Here is a 20,210-nt window from a genome sequence, read left to right as displayed (position 1 = left end):
GACAGACAGCACCCACCCTTGGGACAGACAGCACCCACCCTTGGGACAGACAGCACCCACCCTTGGGACAGACAGCACCCACCCTTGGGACAGACAGCACATACCCTTGGGACAGACAGCACCTACCCTTGGGACAGACAGCACCTACCCTTGGGACAGACAGCACCTACCTTTGGGACAGACAGCACCCACCCTTGGGACAGACAGCACCTACCCTTGGGATAGACAGCACCTACCCTTGGGACAGACAGCACCCACCCTTGAGACATACAGCACCCACCCTTGGGACAGACAGCACCCACCCTTGGGACAGATAGCACCCACCCTTGGGACAGACAGCACCTACCCTTGGGACAGACAGCACCTACCCTTGGGACAGACAGCACCCACCCTTGGGACAGAGAGCACCCACCCTTGGGACAGACAGCACCTACCCTTGGGACAGACAGCACCCACCCTTGGGACAGACAGCACCCACCCTTGGTACAGACAGCACCTACCCTTGGGACAGACAGCACCCACCCTTAGGACAGACAGCACCTACCCTTATGACAGACAGCACCCACCCTTGGGACAGACAGCACCTACCCTTGGGACAGACAGCACCCACCCTTGGGACAGACAACACCCACCCTTGGGACATACAGCACCCACCCTTGGGACAGACAGCACCCACCCTTGGGACAGACAGCACCTACCCTTGGGACAGACTGCACCCACCCTTGGGACAGACAGCACCCACCCTTGGGACAGACAGCACCCACCCTTGGGACAGACAGCACCTACCCTTGGGACAGACAGCACCCACCCTTGGGACAGACAGCACCCACCCTTGGGACAGACAGAACCTACCCTTGGGACATACAGCACCCACCCTTGGGACAGACAGCACCCACCCTTAGGACAGACAGCACCTACCCTTGGGACAGACAGCACCTACCCTGGGGACAGACAGCACCTACCCTTGGGACAGACAGCACCCACCCTTGGGACAGACAGCACCTACCCTTGGGACAGACAGCACCCACCCTTGAGACAGACAGCACCCACCCTTGGGACAGACAGAACCTACCCTTCGGACAGACAGCACCCACCCATGGGACAGACAGCACCCACCCTTGGGACAGACAGCACCTACCCTTGGGACAGACAGCACCTACCCTTGGGACAGACAGCATCTAGCCTTGGGACAGACAGCACCCACCCTTGGGACATACAGCACCTACCCTTGGGACAGACAGCACCCACCCTTGAGACAGACAGCACCCACCCTTGGGACAGACAGCACCCACCCTTGGGATAGACAGCACCTACCCTTGATGGACACTCAGCTTAGATGACCCACCCTTGTGACATAAGCACCTACTTGGACATACAGCATCTTCAATGTACTGACCATGGCTACAGACAGCACCTCACCTCTTGACATGTACTGAACCCACCTTGGGATTACACACCTTCTCTGGACAGACAGCACCACCTTGAAGAATTGCACTCCACCCTTGACATGTACTGCACCTCACCCTTATGGACCTCACTCATCATAACTCCTTGACAGTACTGACCACCCTTTGGACATGACAGCACCATCTGCCTCTAGATTGGACAGACACACTACCCTTGGTACAGACAGCACCCACCCTTGGAAGTAAGACACCCACCTTCGACAGTACAGAACCTACCCTTTGGGACAGACAGCACCCACCCTTGGACAGTACAGCACCTCACCCTTGGGACAGAACAGCACCTCCTTGGACAACCACACATTACTTGGGAACAGACAGCCCTACCTTGACGCCCACCCCTTACCAGACCTACCAGCCTCTAGTATTGACCTCCACTCTTCATCATGTACTGAACCATAAGCCTCTAGTATTGACCTCCACTCTTCATCATGTACTGAACCATCAGCCTCTAGTATTGACCTCCACTCTTCATCATGTACTGAACCATCAGCCTCTAGTATTGACCTCCACTCTTCATCATGTACTGAACCATCAGCCTCTAGTATTGACCTCCACTCTTCATCATGTACTGAACCATCAGTCTCTAGTATTGACCTCCACTCTTCATCATGTACTGAACCATCAGCCTCTAGTATTGACCTCCACTCTTCATCATGTACTGAACCATCAGCCTCTAGTATTGACCTCCACTCTTCATCATGTACTGAACCATCAGCCTCTAGTATTGACCTCCACTCTTCATCATGTACTGAACCATCAGCCTCTAGTATTGACCTCCACTCTTCATCATGTACTGAACCATCAGCCTCTAGTATTGACCTCCACTCTTCATCATGTACTGAACCATCAGCCTCTAGTATTGACCTCCACTCTTCATCATGTACTGAACCATCAGCCTCTAGTATTGACCTCCACTCTTCATCATGTACTGAACCATCAGCCTCTAGTATTGACCTCCACTCTTCATCATGTACTGAACCATCAGCCTCTAGTAATGACCTCCACTCTTTATCATGTACTGAACCATCAGCCTCTAGTATTGACCTCCACTCTTCATCATATACTGAACCATCAGCCTCTAGTATTGACCTCCACTCTTCATGTACTGAACCATCAGCCTCTAGTATTGACCTTCACTCTTCATCATGTACTGAACCATCAGCCTCTAGTATTGACCTCCACTCTTCATCATGTACTGAACCATCAGCCTCTAGTATTGACCTCCACTCTTCATCATGTACTGAACCATCAGCCTCTAGTATTGACCTCCACTCTTCATCATGTACTGAACCATCAGCCTCTAGTATTGACCTCCACTCTTCATCATGTACTGAACCATCAGCCTCTAGTATTGACCTCCACTCTTCATCATGTACTGAACCATCAGCCTCTAGTATTGACCTCCACTCTTCATCATGTACTGAACCATCAGCCTCTAGTATTGACCTCCACTCTTCATCATGTACTGAACCATCAGCCTCTAGTATTGACCTCCACTCTTCATCATGTACTGAACCATCAGCCTCTAGTATTGACCTCCACTCTTCATCATGTACTGAACCATCAGCCTCTAGTATTGACCTCCACTCTTCATCATGTACTGAACCATCAGCCTCTAGTATTGACCTCCACTCTTCATCATGTACTGAACCATCAGCCTCTAGTATTGACCTCCACTCTTCATCATGTACTGAACCATCAGCCTCTAGTATTGACCTCCACTCTTCATCATGTACTGAACCATCAGCCTCTAGTATTGACCTCCACTCTTCATCATGTACTGAACCATCAGCCTCTAGTATTGACCTCCACTCTTCATCATGTACTGAACCATCAGCCTCTAGTATTGACCTCCACTCTTCATCATGTACTGAACCATCAGCCTCTAGTATTGACCTCCACTCTTCATCATGTACTGAACCATCAGCCTCTAGTATTGACCTCCACTCTTCATCATGTACTGAACCATCAGCCTCTAGTATTGACCTCCACTCTTCATCATGTACTGAACCATCAGCCTCTAGTATTGACCTCCACTCTTCATCATGTACTGAACCATCAGCCTCTAGTATTGACCTCCACTCTTCATCATGTACTGAACCATCAGCCTCTAGTATTGACCTCCACTCTTCATCATGTACTGAACCATCAGCCTCTAGTATTGACCTCCACTCTTCATCATGTACTGAACCATCAGCCTCTAGTATTGACCTCCACTCTTCATCATGTACTGAACCATCAGCCTCTAGTATTGACCTCCACTCTTCATCATGTACTGAACCATCAGCCTCTAGTATTGACCTCCACTCTTCATCATGTACTGAACCATCAGCCTCTAGTATTGACCTCCACTCTTCATCATGTACTGAACCATCAGCCTCTAGTATTGACCTCCACTCTTCATCATGTACTGAACCATCAGCCTCTAGTATTGACCTCCACTCTTCATCATGTACTGAACCATCAGCCTCTAGTATTGACCTCCACTCTTCATCATGTACTGAACCATCAGCCTCTAGTATTGACCTCCACTCTTCATCATGTACTGAACCATCAGCCTCTAGTATTGACCTCCACTCTTCATCATGTACTGAACCATCAGCCTCTAGTATTGACCTCCACTCTTCATCATGTACTGAACCATCAGCCTCTAGTATTGACCTCCACTCTTCATCATGTACTGAACCATCAGCCTCTAGTATTGACCTCCACTCTTCATCATGTACTGAACCATCAGCCTCTAGTATTGACCTCCACTCTTCATCATGTACTGAACCATCAGCCTCTAGTATTGACCTCCACTCTTCATCATGTACTGAACCATCAGCCTCTAGTATTGACCTCCACTCTTCATCATGTACTGAACCATCAGCCTCTAGTATTGACCTCCACTCTTCATCATGTACTGAACCATCAGCCTCTAGTATTGACCTCCACTCTTCATCATGTACTGAACCATCAGCCTCTAGTATTGACCTCCACTCTTCATCATTTACTGAACCATCAGCCTCTAGTATTGACCTCCACTCTTCATCATGTACTGAACCATCAGCCTCTAGTATTGACCTCCACTCTTCATCATGTACTGAACCATCAGCCTCTAGTATTGACCTCCACTCTTCATCATATACTGAACCATCAGCCTCTAGTATTGACCTCCACTCTTCATCATGTACTGAACCATCAGCCTCTAGTATTGACCTCCACTCTTCATCATGTACTGAACCATTAGTCTCTAGTATTGACCTCCACTCTTCATCATGTACTGAACCATCAGCCTCTAGTATTGACCTCCACTCTTCATCATATACTGAACCATCAGCCTCTAGTATTGACCTCCACTCTTCATCATGTACTGAACCATCAGCCTCTAGTATTGACCTCCACTCTTCATCATATACTGAACCATCAGCCTCTAGTATTGACCTCCACTCTTCATCATGTACTGAACCATCAGCCTCTAGTATTGACCTCCACTCTTCATCATATACTGAACCATCAGCCTCTAGTATTGACCTCCACTCTTTATCATATACTGAACCATCAGTTTCTAGTATTGACCTCCACTCTTCATCATGTACTGAACCATCAGTCTCTAGTATTGACCCCCACTCTTCATCATATACTGAACCATCAGCCTCTAGTATTGACCTCCACTCTTCATCATATACTGAACCATCAGCCTCTAGTATTGACCTCCACTCTTCATGTACTGAACCATCAGCCTCTAGTATTGACCTCCACTCTTCATCATGTACTGAACCATCAGTCTCTAGTATTGACCTCCACTCTTCATCATGTACTGAACCATCAGCCTCTAGTATTGACCTCCACTCTTCATCATATACTGAACCATCAGCCTCTAGTATTGACCTCCACTCTTCATCATGTACTGAACCATCAGCCTCTAGTATTGACCTCCACTCTTCATCATGTACTGAACCATCAGCCTCTAGTATTGACCTCCACTCTTCATCATATACTGAACCATCAGCCTCTAGTATTGACCTCCACTCTTCATCATATACTGAACCATCAGCCTCTAGTATTGACCTCCACTCTTCATCATATACTGAACCATCAGCCTCTAGTATTGACCTCCACTCTTCATCATGTACTGAACCATCAGTCTCTAGTATTGACCTCCACTCTTCATCATATACTGAACCATCAGTCTCTAGTATTGACCTCCACTCTTCATCATATACTGAACCATCAGCCTCTAGTATTGACCTCCACTCTTCATGTACTGAACCATCAGTCTCTAGTATTGACCTCCACTCTTCATCATGTACTGAACCATCAGCCTCTAGTATTGACCTCCACTCTTCATCATATACTGAACCATCAGCCTCTAGTATTGACCTCCACTCTTCATCATGTACTGAACCATCAGCCTCTAGTATTGACCTCCACTCTTCATCATGTACTGAACCATCAGCCTCTAGTATTGACCTCCACTCTTCATCATATACTGAACCATCAGCCTCTAGTATTGACCTCCACTCTTCATCATATACTGAACCATCAGCCTCTAGTATTGACCTCCACTCTTCATCATGTACTGAACCATCAGCCTCTAGTATTGACCTCCACTCTTCATCATGTACTGAACCATCAGCCTCTAGTATTGACCTCCACTCTTCATCATGTACTGAACCATCAGCCTCTAGTATTGACCTCCACTCTTCATCATGTACTGAACCATCAGCCTCTAGTATTGACCTCCACTCTTCATCATATACTGAACCATCAGCCTCTAGTATTGACCTCCACTCTTCATCATATACTGAACCATCAACCTCTAGTATTGACCTCCACTCTTCATCATGTACTGAACCATCAGTCTCTAGTATTGACCTCCACTCTTCATCATGTACTGAACCATCAGTCTCTAGTATTGACCTTCACTGTACACTATTGTTTCAGTTATCTCCACTATTTATCAATAATTGATTTAGTAATCCATTATATCTTATTCAGTTTTCTTTAAGGAATGATATGTTCAATTTTCGAAGTTACATTATTCAGGTTACAGTTATATTGGTTTGAAGAATCATATTATCGTATGTAATAATATGAAGTTTTGTTTATTCGAATGTAGATAAATTAAGAGTAAATATTTTTACTATCATTACAAATTATAGAAGGACCAAACCTATGTAAAAGACAAAAGGAAGTAATAGGAAATATTTATGTTTCAGAATGTGGGAAGTGTTTAGAAGAGCGAGCCACTGCCTGAGTTAACACCTTCCACCTTCTTGGTTAAATGTACAATGTTAATCTGTACACATCTCAGTTCGTTCATGTATTTATGTTATAAAGTTGAGGCCAAGTTGTCAAGTAAGAGCTCAATGTATTAACGGTAAATTGTATTATTTCTGTTCAGAGAGAGAGAGAGAGAGAGATAGACCATGTTTATTTTTGCTGTCATGAATATATTTTGACCAATATGTTTGTTATCTGACCCAATCTGTAAGAAAGAAAAGGATATGTAAATAATGACCTAACCTGTCAGGAGATATTAGCTAGATGGTAAGGCAATGTGTGTCTAGCCCAAATCTCGGTTAACATACACAAGTCATTGTTGGAATGGTTTGATTATACACGCATTAATGTAAGGGTTGGAGCAGTATGTAACATTATATTTTCTATTTTGCTTTGTCGCTGTCTCCCGCGTTAGCGAGGTAGCGCAAGGAAACAGACGAAAGAATGGCCCAACCCGCCCACATACACATGTATATACATACACGTCCACACACGCAAATATACATACCTATACATCTCAATGTACACATATATATACACACACAGACATATACATATATATACACATGTACATGATTCATACTGTCTGCCTTTATTTGTTCCCATCGCCACCTCGCCACACATGGAATAACAACCCCCTCCCCCCTCATGTGTGCGAGGTAGCGCTAGGAAAGACACCAAAGGCCCCATTCGTTCACACTCAGTCTCTAGCTGTCATGTAATAATGCACCGAAACCACAGCTCCGTTTCCACATCCAGGCCCCACACACTTTCCATGGTTTACCCCAGACGCTTCACATGCCCTGGTTCAATCCATTGACAGCACGTCGACCCCGGTATACCACATCGTTCCAATTCACTCTATTCCTTGCACGCCTTTCACCCTCCTGCATGTTTAGGCCCCAATCACACAAAATCTTTTTCACTCCATCTTTCCACCTCCAATTTGGTCTCCCACTTCTCCTCGTTCCCTCCACCTCTGACACATATCCTCTTGGTCAATCTTTCCTCACTCATTCTCTCCATGTGACCAAACCATTTCAAAACACCCTCTTCTGCTCTCTCAACCACACCCTTTTTATTTCCACACATCTCTCTCACCCTTACATTACTTACTCGATCAAACCACCTCACACCACACATTGTCCTCAAACATCTCATTTCCAGCACATCCACCTTCCTGCGCACAACTCTATCCATAGCCCACGCCTCGCAACCATACAACATTGTTGGAACCACTATTCCTTCAAACATGCCCATTTTTGCTTTCCGAGATAATGTTCTCAACTTCCAAACATTCTTCAAGGCTCCCAGAATTTTCGCCCCCCTCCCCCACCCTATGATTCACTTCCGCTTCCATGGTTCCATCCGCTGCCAGATCCACTCTCAGATATCTAAAACACTTTACTTCCTCCAGTTTTTCTCCATATAAACTTACCTCCCAATTGACTTGACCCTCAACCCTACTGTACCTAATAACCTTGCTCTTATTCACATTTACTCTTAACTTTCTTCTTTCACACACTTTACCAAACTCAGTCACCAGCTTCTGCAGTTTCTTACATGAATCAGCCACCAGCGCTGTATCATCAGCGAGCAACAACTGACTCACTTCCCAAGTTCTCTCATCCACAACAGACTGCACACTTGCCCCTCTTTCCAAAACTCTTGCATTCACCTCCCTAACAACCCCATCCATAAACAAATTAAACAACCATGGAGACATCACACACCCCTGCCGCAAACCTACATTCACTGAGAGCCAATCACTTTCCTCTCTTCCTACACGTACACATGCCTTACATCCTCGATAAAAACTTTTCACTGCTTCTAACAACTTGCCTCCCACACCATATATTCTTAATACCTTCCACAGAGCATCTCTATCAACTCTATCATATGCCTTCTCCAGATCCATAAATGCTACATACAAATCCATTTGTTTTTCTAAGTATTTCTCACATACATTCTTCAAAGCAAACACCTGATCCACACATCCTCTACCACTTCTGAAACCACACTGCTCTTCCCCAATCTCATGCTCTGTACACGCCTTCACCCTCTCAATCAATACCCTCCCATATAATTTACCAGGAATACTCAACAAACTTATCCCTCTGTAATTTGAGCACTCACTCTTATCCCCTTTGCCTTTGTACAATGGCACTATGCAAGCATTCCGCCAATCCTCAGGCACCTCACCATGAATCATACATACATTAAATAACCTTACCAACCAGTCAACAATACAGTCACCCCCTTTTTTAATAGATTCCACTGCAATACCATCCAAACCTGCTGCCTTGCCGGCTTTCATCTTCCGTAAAGCTTTTACTACCTCTTCTCTATTTACCAAATCATTTTCCCTAACCCTCTCACTTTGCACACCACCTCGACCAAAACACCCTATATCTGCCACTCTATCATCAAACACATTCAACAAACCTTCAAAATACTCACTCCATCTACTTCTCACATCACCACTACTTGTTTTCACCTCCCCATTAGCCCCCTTCACTGAAGTTCCCATTTGCTCCCTTGTCTTACGCACTTTATTTACCTCCTTCCAAAACATCTTTTTATTCTCCCTGAAATTTAATGATACTCTCTCACCCCAACTCTCATTTGCCCTCTTTTTCACCTCTTGCACCTTTCTCTTGACCTCCTGTCTCTTTCTTTTATACCTCTCCCACTCATTTGCATTTTTTCCCTGCAAAAATCGTTCAAATGCCTCTCTCTTCTCTTTCACTAATAATCTTACTTCTTCATCCCACCACTCACTACCTTTTCTAATCAACCCACCTCCCACGCTTCTCATGCCACAAGCATCTTTTGCGCAAGCCATCACTGCTTCCCTAAATACATCCCATTCCTCCTCCACTCCCCTTACCTCCTTTGTTTTCACCTTTTTCCATTCTGTACTCAGTCTCTCCTGGTACTTCCTCACACAAGTCTCCTTCCCAAGCTCACTTACTCTCACCACTCTCTTCACCCCAACATTCTCTCTTCTTTTCTGAAAACCCCCACAAATCTTCACCTTCGCCTCCACAAGATAATGATCAGACATCCCTACAGTTGCACCTCAGCACATTAACATCCAAAAGTCTCTCTTTCGTGCGTCTATCAATTAACACGTAATCCAATAACGCTCTCTGGCCATCTCTCCTACTTACATACGTATACTTATGTATATCTCGCTTTTTAAACCAGGTATTTCCAATCACTAGTCCTTTTTCAGCACATAAATCTACAAGCTCTTCACCATTTCCATTTACAACACTGAACACTCCATGTATACCAATTATTTCCTCAACTGCCACATTACTCACCTTTGCATTCAAATCACCCATCACTATAACCCGGTCTTGTGCATCAAAACCACTAACACACTCATTCAGCTGCTCCCAAAACACTTGCCTCTCATGATCTTTCTTCTCATGCCCAGGTGCATATGCACCAATAATCACCCATCTCTCTCCATCAACTTTCAGTTTTACCCATATCAATGTAGAATTTACTTTCTTACACTCTATCACATACTCCCACAACTCCTGATTCAGGAGTAGTGCTACTCCTTCCCTTGCTCTTGTCCTGTCACTAACCCCTGACTTTACTCCCAAGACATTCCCAAACCACTCTTCCCCTTTACCCTTGAGCTTCGTTTCACTCAGAGCCAAAACATCCAGGTTCCTTTCCTCAAACATACTACCTATCTCTCCTTTTTTCTCATCTTGGTTACATCCACACACATTTAGACACCCCAATCTGAGCCTTCGAGGAGGATGAGCACTCTCACTCCTTCCTCTGTTTCCCCTTTAAGAAAGTTAAAATACAAGGAGGGGAGGGTTTCTGGCCTCCCGCTCCCGTCCCCTTTAGTCGCCTTCTACGACACGTGAGGAATGCGTGGGAAGTATTCTTTCCCCCCTATCCCCAGGGATGTAACATTATATAGTGAACAATACTTCGCTAATATTGATCATCGCTGGTCATGATTTACTGAACCATTAATATCTAGTATTGGCTTCATCATACACTAATCCATCAGTCTCTAGTATTGACCTGCACTGGTCATTATATACTGAATCATCATCAGGTTCCAGTATTGACCTCCACAGGTCATTATATACTTAACCATCAGTCTCTAGTATTGACCTCCATGGGTCATTATATACTGAACCATCAGGCTCTAGTATTGACCTCCACAGGTCATTATATACTGAACCATCAGGCTCTAGTATTGACCTCCACAGTTCATTATATACTGAACCATCAGGCTCTAGTATTGACCTCCACAGTTCATTATATACTGAACCATCAGGCTCTAGTATTGACCTCCACAGGTCATTATATACTGAACCATCAGGCTCTAGTATTGACCTCCACAGTTCATTATATACTGAACCATCAGTCTCTAGTATTGACCTCCACAGTTCATTATATACTGAACCATCAGGCTCTAGTATTGACCTCCACAGGTCATTATATACTGAACCATCAGGCTCTAGTATTGACCTCCACAGGTCATTATATACTGAACCATCAGGCTCTAGTATTGACCTCCACAGGTCATTATATACTGAACCATCAGGCTCTAGTGTTAATAATGTACGTAGGTCATCCATGCTAATAGTGTTAATAATGTACATAGGTCATCCATGCTAATAGTGTTAATAATGTACATTTAACAGTTATGGATAATGACGTGTTCTTTATGACTGGGAGGTCAGATCAAAAGGTGTTTGGGTCCAGAGATTATTAACACATATGTAGCAGGCGCTCGCTACTCTTCCTTTCCCATGATGTTGTCAGACAGCTTAAGGTATACTAACAAGGTTTTGGTCAGTATATATAACAGTTGGAGGTCAGTAAACATTAATAACATCACCTAACCTTAGACAGTGCCCTTCGTTGTCCAATCTCTGCCCCTAGTTCACGTGGGATGATGGTAGGTTTGGTACGATCCTTGGCGAAGGCATACGCTCCATAATGCATGATGGAACCTGTAGTAACAATGACATGATAGAAACCCACAATCTGGCCATGAACAAACCCACCCTGCTGTGGTACAACCCTGGCCATGTACAACCCCACCACAATAAAGTACAAACTAGCCTTAGAGACTCATCTGGTATGATAGAGACCCAGCCTGATAATGTATAGACCCATCTGGTATGATAGAGACCCAGCCTGATAATGTATAGACCCACCTGGTATGATAGAGACCCAGCCTGATAATGTATAGACCCACCTGGTATGATAGAGACCCAGCCTGATAATGTATAGACCCACCTGGTATGATAGAGACCCAGCCTGATAATGTATAGACTCACCTGGTATGATAGAGACCCATCCTGATAATGTATAGACCCACCTGGTATGATAGAGACCCAGCCTGATAATGTATAGACCCACCTGGTATGATAGAGACCCAGCCTGATAATGTATAGACCCACCTGGTATGATAGAGACCCAGCCTGATAATGTATAGACCCACCTGGTATGATAGAGACCCAGCCTGATAATGTATAGACCCACCTGGTATGATAGAGACCCAGCCTGATAATGTATAGACCCACCTGGTATGATAGAGACCCAGCCTGATAATGTATAGACCCACCTGGTATGATAGAGACCCAGCCTGATAATGTATAGACCCACCTGGTATGACAGAGACCCAGCCTGATAATGTATAGACCCATCTGGTATGAGAGAGACCCATCCTGATAATGTATAGACCCATCTGGTATGAGAGAGACCCATCCTGATAAGGTACAAACCCACCTGGCTTAGAGACCCATCCTGATAATGTATAGACCCACTTGGTATAGAGACCCATCCTGATAATGTATAGACCCACGTGGTATGATAGAGACCCATCCTGATAATGTATAGACCCACCTGGTATGATAGAGACCCATCCTGATAATGTATAGACCCACCTGGTATGACAGAGACCCATCCTGATAATGTATAGACCCACGTGGTATGATAGAGACCCATCTTGATAATGTACAGACCCACCTGGTATAGAGACCCATACTGATAATGTATAGACCCACCTGATATGATAGAGACCCATCCTGATAATGTATAGACCCACCTGGTATGACAGAGACCCATCCTGATAATGTATAGACCCACGTGGTATGATAGAGACCCATCCTGATAATGTATAGACCCACCTGGTATATAGAGACCCATCCTGATAATGTATAGACCCACCTGGTATGATAGAGACCCATCCTGATAATGTATAGACCCACCTGGTATGATAGAGACCCATCCTGATAATGTATAGACCCACCTGGTATGATAGAGACTCATCCTGATAATGTATAGACCCACCTGGTATGATAGAGACTCATCCTGATAATGTATAGACCCACCTGGTATGATAGAGACCCATCCTGATAATGTATAGACCCACCTGGTATGATAGAGACTCATCCTGATAATGTATAGACCCACCTGGTATGATAGAGACCCATCCTGATAATGTATAGACCCACCTGGTATGATAGAGACCCATACTGATAATGTATAGACCCACCTGGTATGATAGAGACCCATCCTGATAATGTATAGACCCACCTGGTATGATAGAGACCCAGCCTGATAATGTATAGACCCACCTGGTATGATAGAGACCCATCCTGATAATGTATAGACCCACCTGGTATGATAGAGACTCATCCTGATAATGTATAGACCCACCTGGTATGATAGAGACCCATCCTGATAATGTATAGACCCACCTGGTATGATAGAGACCCATCCTGATAATGTATAGACCCACCTGGTATGATAGAGAATCATCCTGATAATGTATAGACCCACCTGGTATGATAGAGACCCAGCCTGATAATGTATAGACCCACCTGGTATGATAGAGACCCATCCTGATAATGTATAGACCCCCCTGGTATGATAGAGACTCATCCTGATAATGTATAGACCCACCTGGTATGATAGAGACTCATCCTGATAATGTATAGACCCACCTGGTATGATAGGGACCCATACTGATAACGTATAGACCCACCTGATATGATAGAGACCCATCCTGATAATGTATAGACCCACCTGGTATGATAGAGACTCATCCTGATAATGTATAGACCCACCTGGTATGATAGAGACCCATCCTGATAATGTATAGACCCACTTGGTATAGAGACCCATACTGATAATGTATAGACCCACCTGGTATAGAGACCCATACTGATAATGTATAGACCCACCTGGTATAGAGACCCATACTGATAATGTATAGACCCACCTGATATGATAGAGACCCATCCTGATAATGTATAGACCCACCTGGTATGATAGAGACCCATCCTGATAATGTATAGACCCACCTGGTATGATAGAGACCCATCCTGATAATGTATAGACCCACCTGGTATAGAGACCCATCCTGATAATGTATAGACCCACCTGGTATAGAGACCCATACTGATAATGTATAGACCCACCTGGTATAGAGACCCATACTGATAATGTATAGACCCACCTGGTATGATAGAGACCCATCCTGATAATGTATAGACCCACCTGGTATAGAGACCCATCCTGATAATGTATAGACCCACCTGGTATAGAGACCCATACTGATAATGTATAGACCCACCTGGTATAGAGACCCATACTGATAATGTATAGACCCACCTGGTATGATAGAGACCCATCCTGATAATGTATAGACCCACCTGGTATAGAGACCCATCCTGATAATGTATAGACCCACCTGGTATAGAGACCCATACTGATAATGTATAGACCCACCTGGTATAGAGACCCATACTGATAATGTATAGACCCACCTGGTATGATAGAGACCCATACTGATAATGTATAGACCCACCTGATATGATAGAGACCCATCCTGATAATGTACAAACCCACCTGGTATAGAGACCCATACTGATAATGTATAGACCCACCTGGTATGATAGAGACCCATACTGATAATGTATAGACCCACCTGATATGATAGAGACCCAGCCTGATAATGTATAGACCCACCTGGTATGATAGAGACCCATCCTGATAATGTATAGACCCACCTGGTATGATAGAGACCCATCCTGATAATGTATAGACCCATCTGGTATGATAGAGACCCATCCTGATAATGTATAGACCCACCTGATATGATAGAGACCCATCCTGATAATGTACAAACCCACCTGGTATGATAGAGACCCATACTGATAATGTATAGACCCACCTGATATGATAGAGACCCATCCTGATAATGTACAAACCCACCTGGTATAGAGACCCATCCTGATAATGTATAGACCCACTTGGTATAGAGACCCATACTGATAATGTATAGACCCACCTGGTATAGAGACCCATACTGATAATGTATAGACCCACCTGGTATAGAGACCCATACTGATAATGTATAGACCCACCTGATATGATAGAGACCCATCCTGATAATGTACAGACCCACCTGATATAGAGACTCATACTGATAATGTATAGACCCACCTGGTTTAATAGAGACCCACCCTGATAATGTACAGACCCACCTGGTATAGAGACTCATACTGATAATGTATAGACCCACCTGGTTTAATAAGAGACCCACCCTGATAAGGTACAGACCCACCTGGTATAACAGAGACCCAGTCTGATAAGATACAGACCCAGCTGGCGTGATAGCGTCCCATCTTGATAAGGCAGAGAGCCAGCTGGTATGAAAGAGACCCATCCTGGTAAGGTAGAGAGCAAAATAGTATGATAGAGACCCATCCTGGTAAGGTAGAGAGCCAAATAGTATAATAGAGACCCACCTTGTAAGGTAGAGAGCCAAATAGTATGATAGAGACCCATCCTGATAAGGTAGATAGCCAGGTAGTATGATAGAGACCCATCCTGGTAAGGTAGAGAGCAAAATAGTATGATAGAGACCCATCCTGGTAAGGTAGAGAGCCAAATAGTATAATAGAGACCCATCCTGGTAAGGTAGAGAGCAAAACTATGATAGAGACCCATCCTGGTAAGGCAGAGAGCCAAATAGTATGATAGAGACCCATCCTGATAAGGTAGATAGCCAGGTAGTATGATAGAGACCCATCCTGATAAGGTAGATAGCCAGGTAGTATGATAGAGACCCATGCTGATAAGGTAGATAGCCAGGTAGTATGATAGAGACCCATGCTGATAAGGTAGATAGCCAGGTAGTATGATAGAGACCCATGCTGATAAGGTAGATAGCCAGGTAGTATGATAGAGACCCATCCTGATAAGGTAGATAGCCAGGTAGTATGATAGAGACCCATCCTGGTAAGGTAGATAACCAGATAGTATAATAGAGACCCATCCTGATAAGGTAGATAGCCAGGTAGTATGATAGAGACCCATGCTGATAAGGCAGATAGCCAGGTAGTATGATAGAGACCCATGCTGATAAGGTAGATAACCAGATAGTATGATAGAGACCCATCCTGATAAGGTAGATAGCCAGGTAGTATGATAGAGACCCATGCTGATAAGGTAGATAGCCAGGTAGTATGATAGAGACCCATCCTGATAAGGTAGATAGCCAGGTAGTATGATAGAGACCCATGCTGATAAGGTAGATAGCCAGGTAGTATGATAGAGACCCATCCTGATAAGGTAGATAGCCAGGTAGTATGATAGAGACCCATCCTGATAAGGCAGATAGCCAGGTAGTATGATAGAGACCCATCCTGATAAGGTAGATAGCCAGGTAGTATGATAGAGACCCATCCTGATAAGGTAGATAGCCAGGTAGTATGATAGAGACCCATGCTGATAAGGTAGATAGCCAGGTAGTATGATAGAGACCCATCCTGATAAGGTAGATAGCCAGGTAGTATGATAGAGACCCATCCTGATAAGGTAGATAGCCAGGTAGTATGATAGAGACCCATGCTGATAAGGTAGATAGCCAGGTAGTATGATAGAGACCCATCCTGATAAGGTAGATAGCCAGGTAGTATGATAGAGACCCATGCTGATAAGGCAGATAGCCAGGTAGTATGATAGAGACCCATGCTGATAAGGTAGATAGCCAGGTAGTATGATAGAGACCCATGCTGATAAGGTAGATAGCCAGGTAGTATGATAGAGACCCATCCTGATAAGGTAGATAGCCAGGTAGTATGATAGAGACCCATCCTGATAAGGCAGATAGCCAGGTAGTATGATAGAGACCCATCCTGATAAGGTAGATAGCCAGGTAGTATGATAGAGACCCATCCTGATAAGGTAGATAGCCAGGTAGTATGATAGAGACCCATGCTGATAAGGTAGATAGCCAGGTAGTATGATGATGATGATCAAGTTGTACTAACCTAAGTCATAATTAACTCCCAGGTCCTGGATTCTTCCCCAGCGATACTTCTGAAAGTTATATTCCATGCCGGTTTGAATGTTATAATCGTTGATGGTTATATAATCATCTCTGTCTTCTCTGGACTGTTCATGCCAGAAACCAGCAGCATGCATGAATTCATGCATTACGATGCCAACGTATATACAACCAAGGCCAAGTGACACTGCTTGAGCACCTCCCCTCCGGCCAACACTACTAGAACATCTGCATGAACACATTACGTTAGGTTAGAATATCTGGAACATCTACATGAACAACATTACGTTAGGTTAGAATATCTGGAACATCTACATGAACACATTACGTTAGGTTAGAATATCTGGAACATCTACATGAACAACATTACGTTAGGTTAGAATATCTGGAACATCTACATGAACAACATTACGTTAGGTTAGAATATCTGGAACATCTACATGAACACATTACGTTAGGTTAGGTTTGGTTAAGTTACGTTAGGTTAGGTTAGAATATCTGGAACATCTACATGAACAACATTACGTTAGGTTAGAATATCTGGAACATCTACATGAACAACATTACGTTAGGTTAGAATATCTGGAACATCTACATGAACAACATTACGTTAGGTTAGAATATCTGGAACATCTACATGAACAACATTACGTTAGGTTAGGTTAAGTTACGTTGGGTTAGGTTAGAATATCTGGAACATCTACATGAACAACATTACGTTAGGTTAGAATATCTGGAACATCTACATGAACAACATTACGTTAGGTTAGAATATCTGGAACATCTACATGAACAACATTACGTTAGGTTAGGTTAGGTTAAGTTACGTTAGGTTAGGTTAGAATATCTGGAACATCTACATGAACAACATTACGTTAGGTTAGAATATCTGGAACATCTACATGAACAACATTACGTTAGGTTAGAATATCTGGAACATCTACATGAACAACATTACGTTAGGTTAGAATATCTGGAACATCTATATGAACAACATTACGTTAGGTTAGAATATCTGGAACATCTACATGAACACATTACGTTAGGTTAGAATATCTGGAACATCTACATGAACAACATTACGTTAGGTTAGAATATCTGGAACATCTACATGAACAACATTACGTTAGGTTAGAATATCTGGAACATCTACATGAACACATTACGTTAGGTTAGAATATCTGGAACATCTACATGAACAACATTACGTTAGGTTAGAATATCTGGAACATCTACATGAACACATTACGTTAGGTTAGAATATCTGGAACATCTACATGAACAACATTACGTTAGGTTAGGTTAGGTTAGGGTAAGTTACGTTAGGTTAGGTTAGAATATCTGGAACATCTACATGAACAGCATTACGTTAGGTTAGAATATCTGGAACATCTACATGAACAACATTACGTTAGGTTAGAATATCTGGAACATCTACATGAACAACGTTACGTTAGGTTAGGTTAGGTTAGGTTAAGTTACGTTAGGTTAGGTTAGAATATCTGGAACATCTACATGAACAACATTACGTTAGGTTAGAATATCTGGAAGATCTACATGAACAACATTACGTTAGGTTAGGTTAGGTTAAGTTACGTTAGGTTAGGTTAGGATAAGTTACGTTAGGTTAGGTTAGAATACCTGGAACATCTACATGAACAACATTACGTTAGGTTAGAATATCTGGAACATCTACATGGACAACATTACGTTAGGTTAGGTTAGGTTAAGTTACGTTAGGTTAGGTTAGAATATCTTGAACATCTACATGAACAAGATTAGGTTAGGTTAGAATATCTGGAACATCTACATGAACAACGTTACGTTAGGTTAGGTTAGGTTAAGTTACGTTAGGTTAGATTAGAATATCTTGAACATCTACATGAACAACATTACGTTAGGTTAGAATATCTAGAACATCTACATGAACAAAATTAGGTTAGGTTAGAATATCTGGAACATCTACATGAACAACATTACGTTAGGTTAGAATATCTGGAACATCTACATGAACAACGTTACGTTAGGTTAGAATATCTGGAACATCTACATGAACAACATTACGTTAGGTTAGGTTAGGTTAGGTTAGGTTAAGTTACGTTACGTTAGGTTAGAATATCTTGAACATCTACATGAACAACATTACGTTAGGTTAGAATATCTCGAACATCTACATGAACAACATTACGTTAGGTTAGGTTAGGTTAAGTTACGTTAGGTTAGGTTAGAATACCTGGAACATCTACATGAACAAGATTAGGTTAGGTTAGAATATCTGGAACATCTACATGAACAACATTACGTTAGGTTAGGTTAAGTTAAGTTACGTTAGGTTAGGTTAGAATATCTGGAACATCTACATGAACAACATTACGTTAGGTTAGAATATCTGGAACATCTACATGAACAACATTACGTTAGGTTAGAATATCTGGAACATCTACATGAACAACATTACGTTAGGTTAGGTTAGGTTAGGCTAAGTTACGTTAGGTTAGGTTAGAATATCTGGAACATCTACATGAACAACATTACGTTAGGTTAGAATATCTGGAACATCTACATGAACAACATTACGTTAGGTTAGGTTAGGTTAAGTTACGTTAGGTTAGGTTAGAATATCTTGAACATCTACATGAACAAGACTAGGTTAGGTTAGAATATCTGGAACATCTACATGAACAACATTACGTTAGGTTAGGTTAGGTTAGGTTAAGTTACGTTAGGTTAGGTTAGAATATCTGGAACATCTACATGAACAACATTACGTTAGGTTAGAATATCTGGAACATCCACATGAACAACATTACGTTAGGTTAGAATATCTGGAACATCTACATGAACAACATTACGATAGGTTAGAATATCTGGAACATCTACATGAACAACATTACGTTAGGTTAGGTTAGGTTAGGTTAGGTTAGGTTAGGTTAAGTTACGTTAGGTTAGGTTAGAATATCTGGAACATCTACATGAACAACATTACGTTAGGTTAGAATATCTTGAACATCTACATGAACAAGATTAGGTTAGGTTAGAATATCTGGAACATCTACATGAACAACATTACGTTAGGTTAGGTTAGGTTAAGTTACGTTAGGTTAGGTTAGAATACCTGGAAC

The 20,210-nt window shown here is 43.0% G+C and overlaps 1 protein-coding gene across 1 annotated transcript in view; it reads right to left on the bottom strand.

Moving 5' to 3' along the window:
- LOC139765441 (hatching enzyme 1.2-like) overlaps positions 1-20,210 on the bottom strand; it is a 58,695-nt gene that overhangs the window by 9,618 nt on the left and 28,867 nt on the right. The window contains exons 7-8 of the mRNA XM_071692812.1: positions 17,072-17,316; positions 11,625-11,734 (exon numbers count right to left, since the gene is read on the bottom strand). Coding sequence (XP_071548913.1) covers positions 11,625-11,734; positions 17,072-17,316 — 355 coding nt within the window. The remainder of the gene's footprint in view (positions 1-11,624; positions 11,735-17,071; positions 17,317-20,210) is intronic.

This window comes from Panulirus ornatus, chromosome 55 (genome assembly GCF_036320965.1).
Source record: "Panulirus ornatus isolate Po-2019 chromosome 55, ASM3632096v1, whole genome shotgun sequence".
In the NCBI taxonomy this organism is placed as follows: Eukaryota; Metazoa; Arthropoda; class Malacostraca; order Decapoda; family Palinuridae; genus Panulirus; species Panulirus ornatus.
The sequence above is the reverse complement of the archived record's forward strand: the minus strand, read 5'-3'. Positions and strand labels throughout refer to the sequence as shown.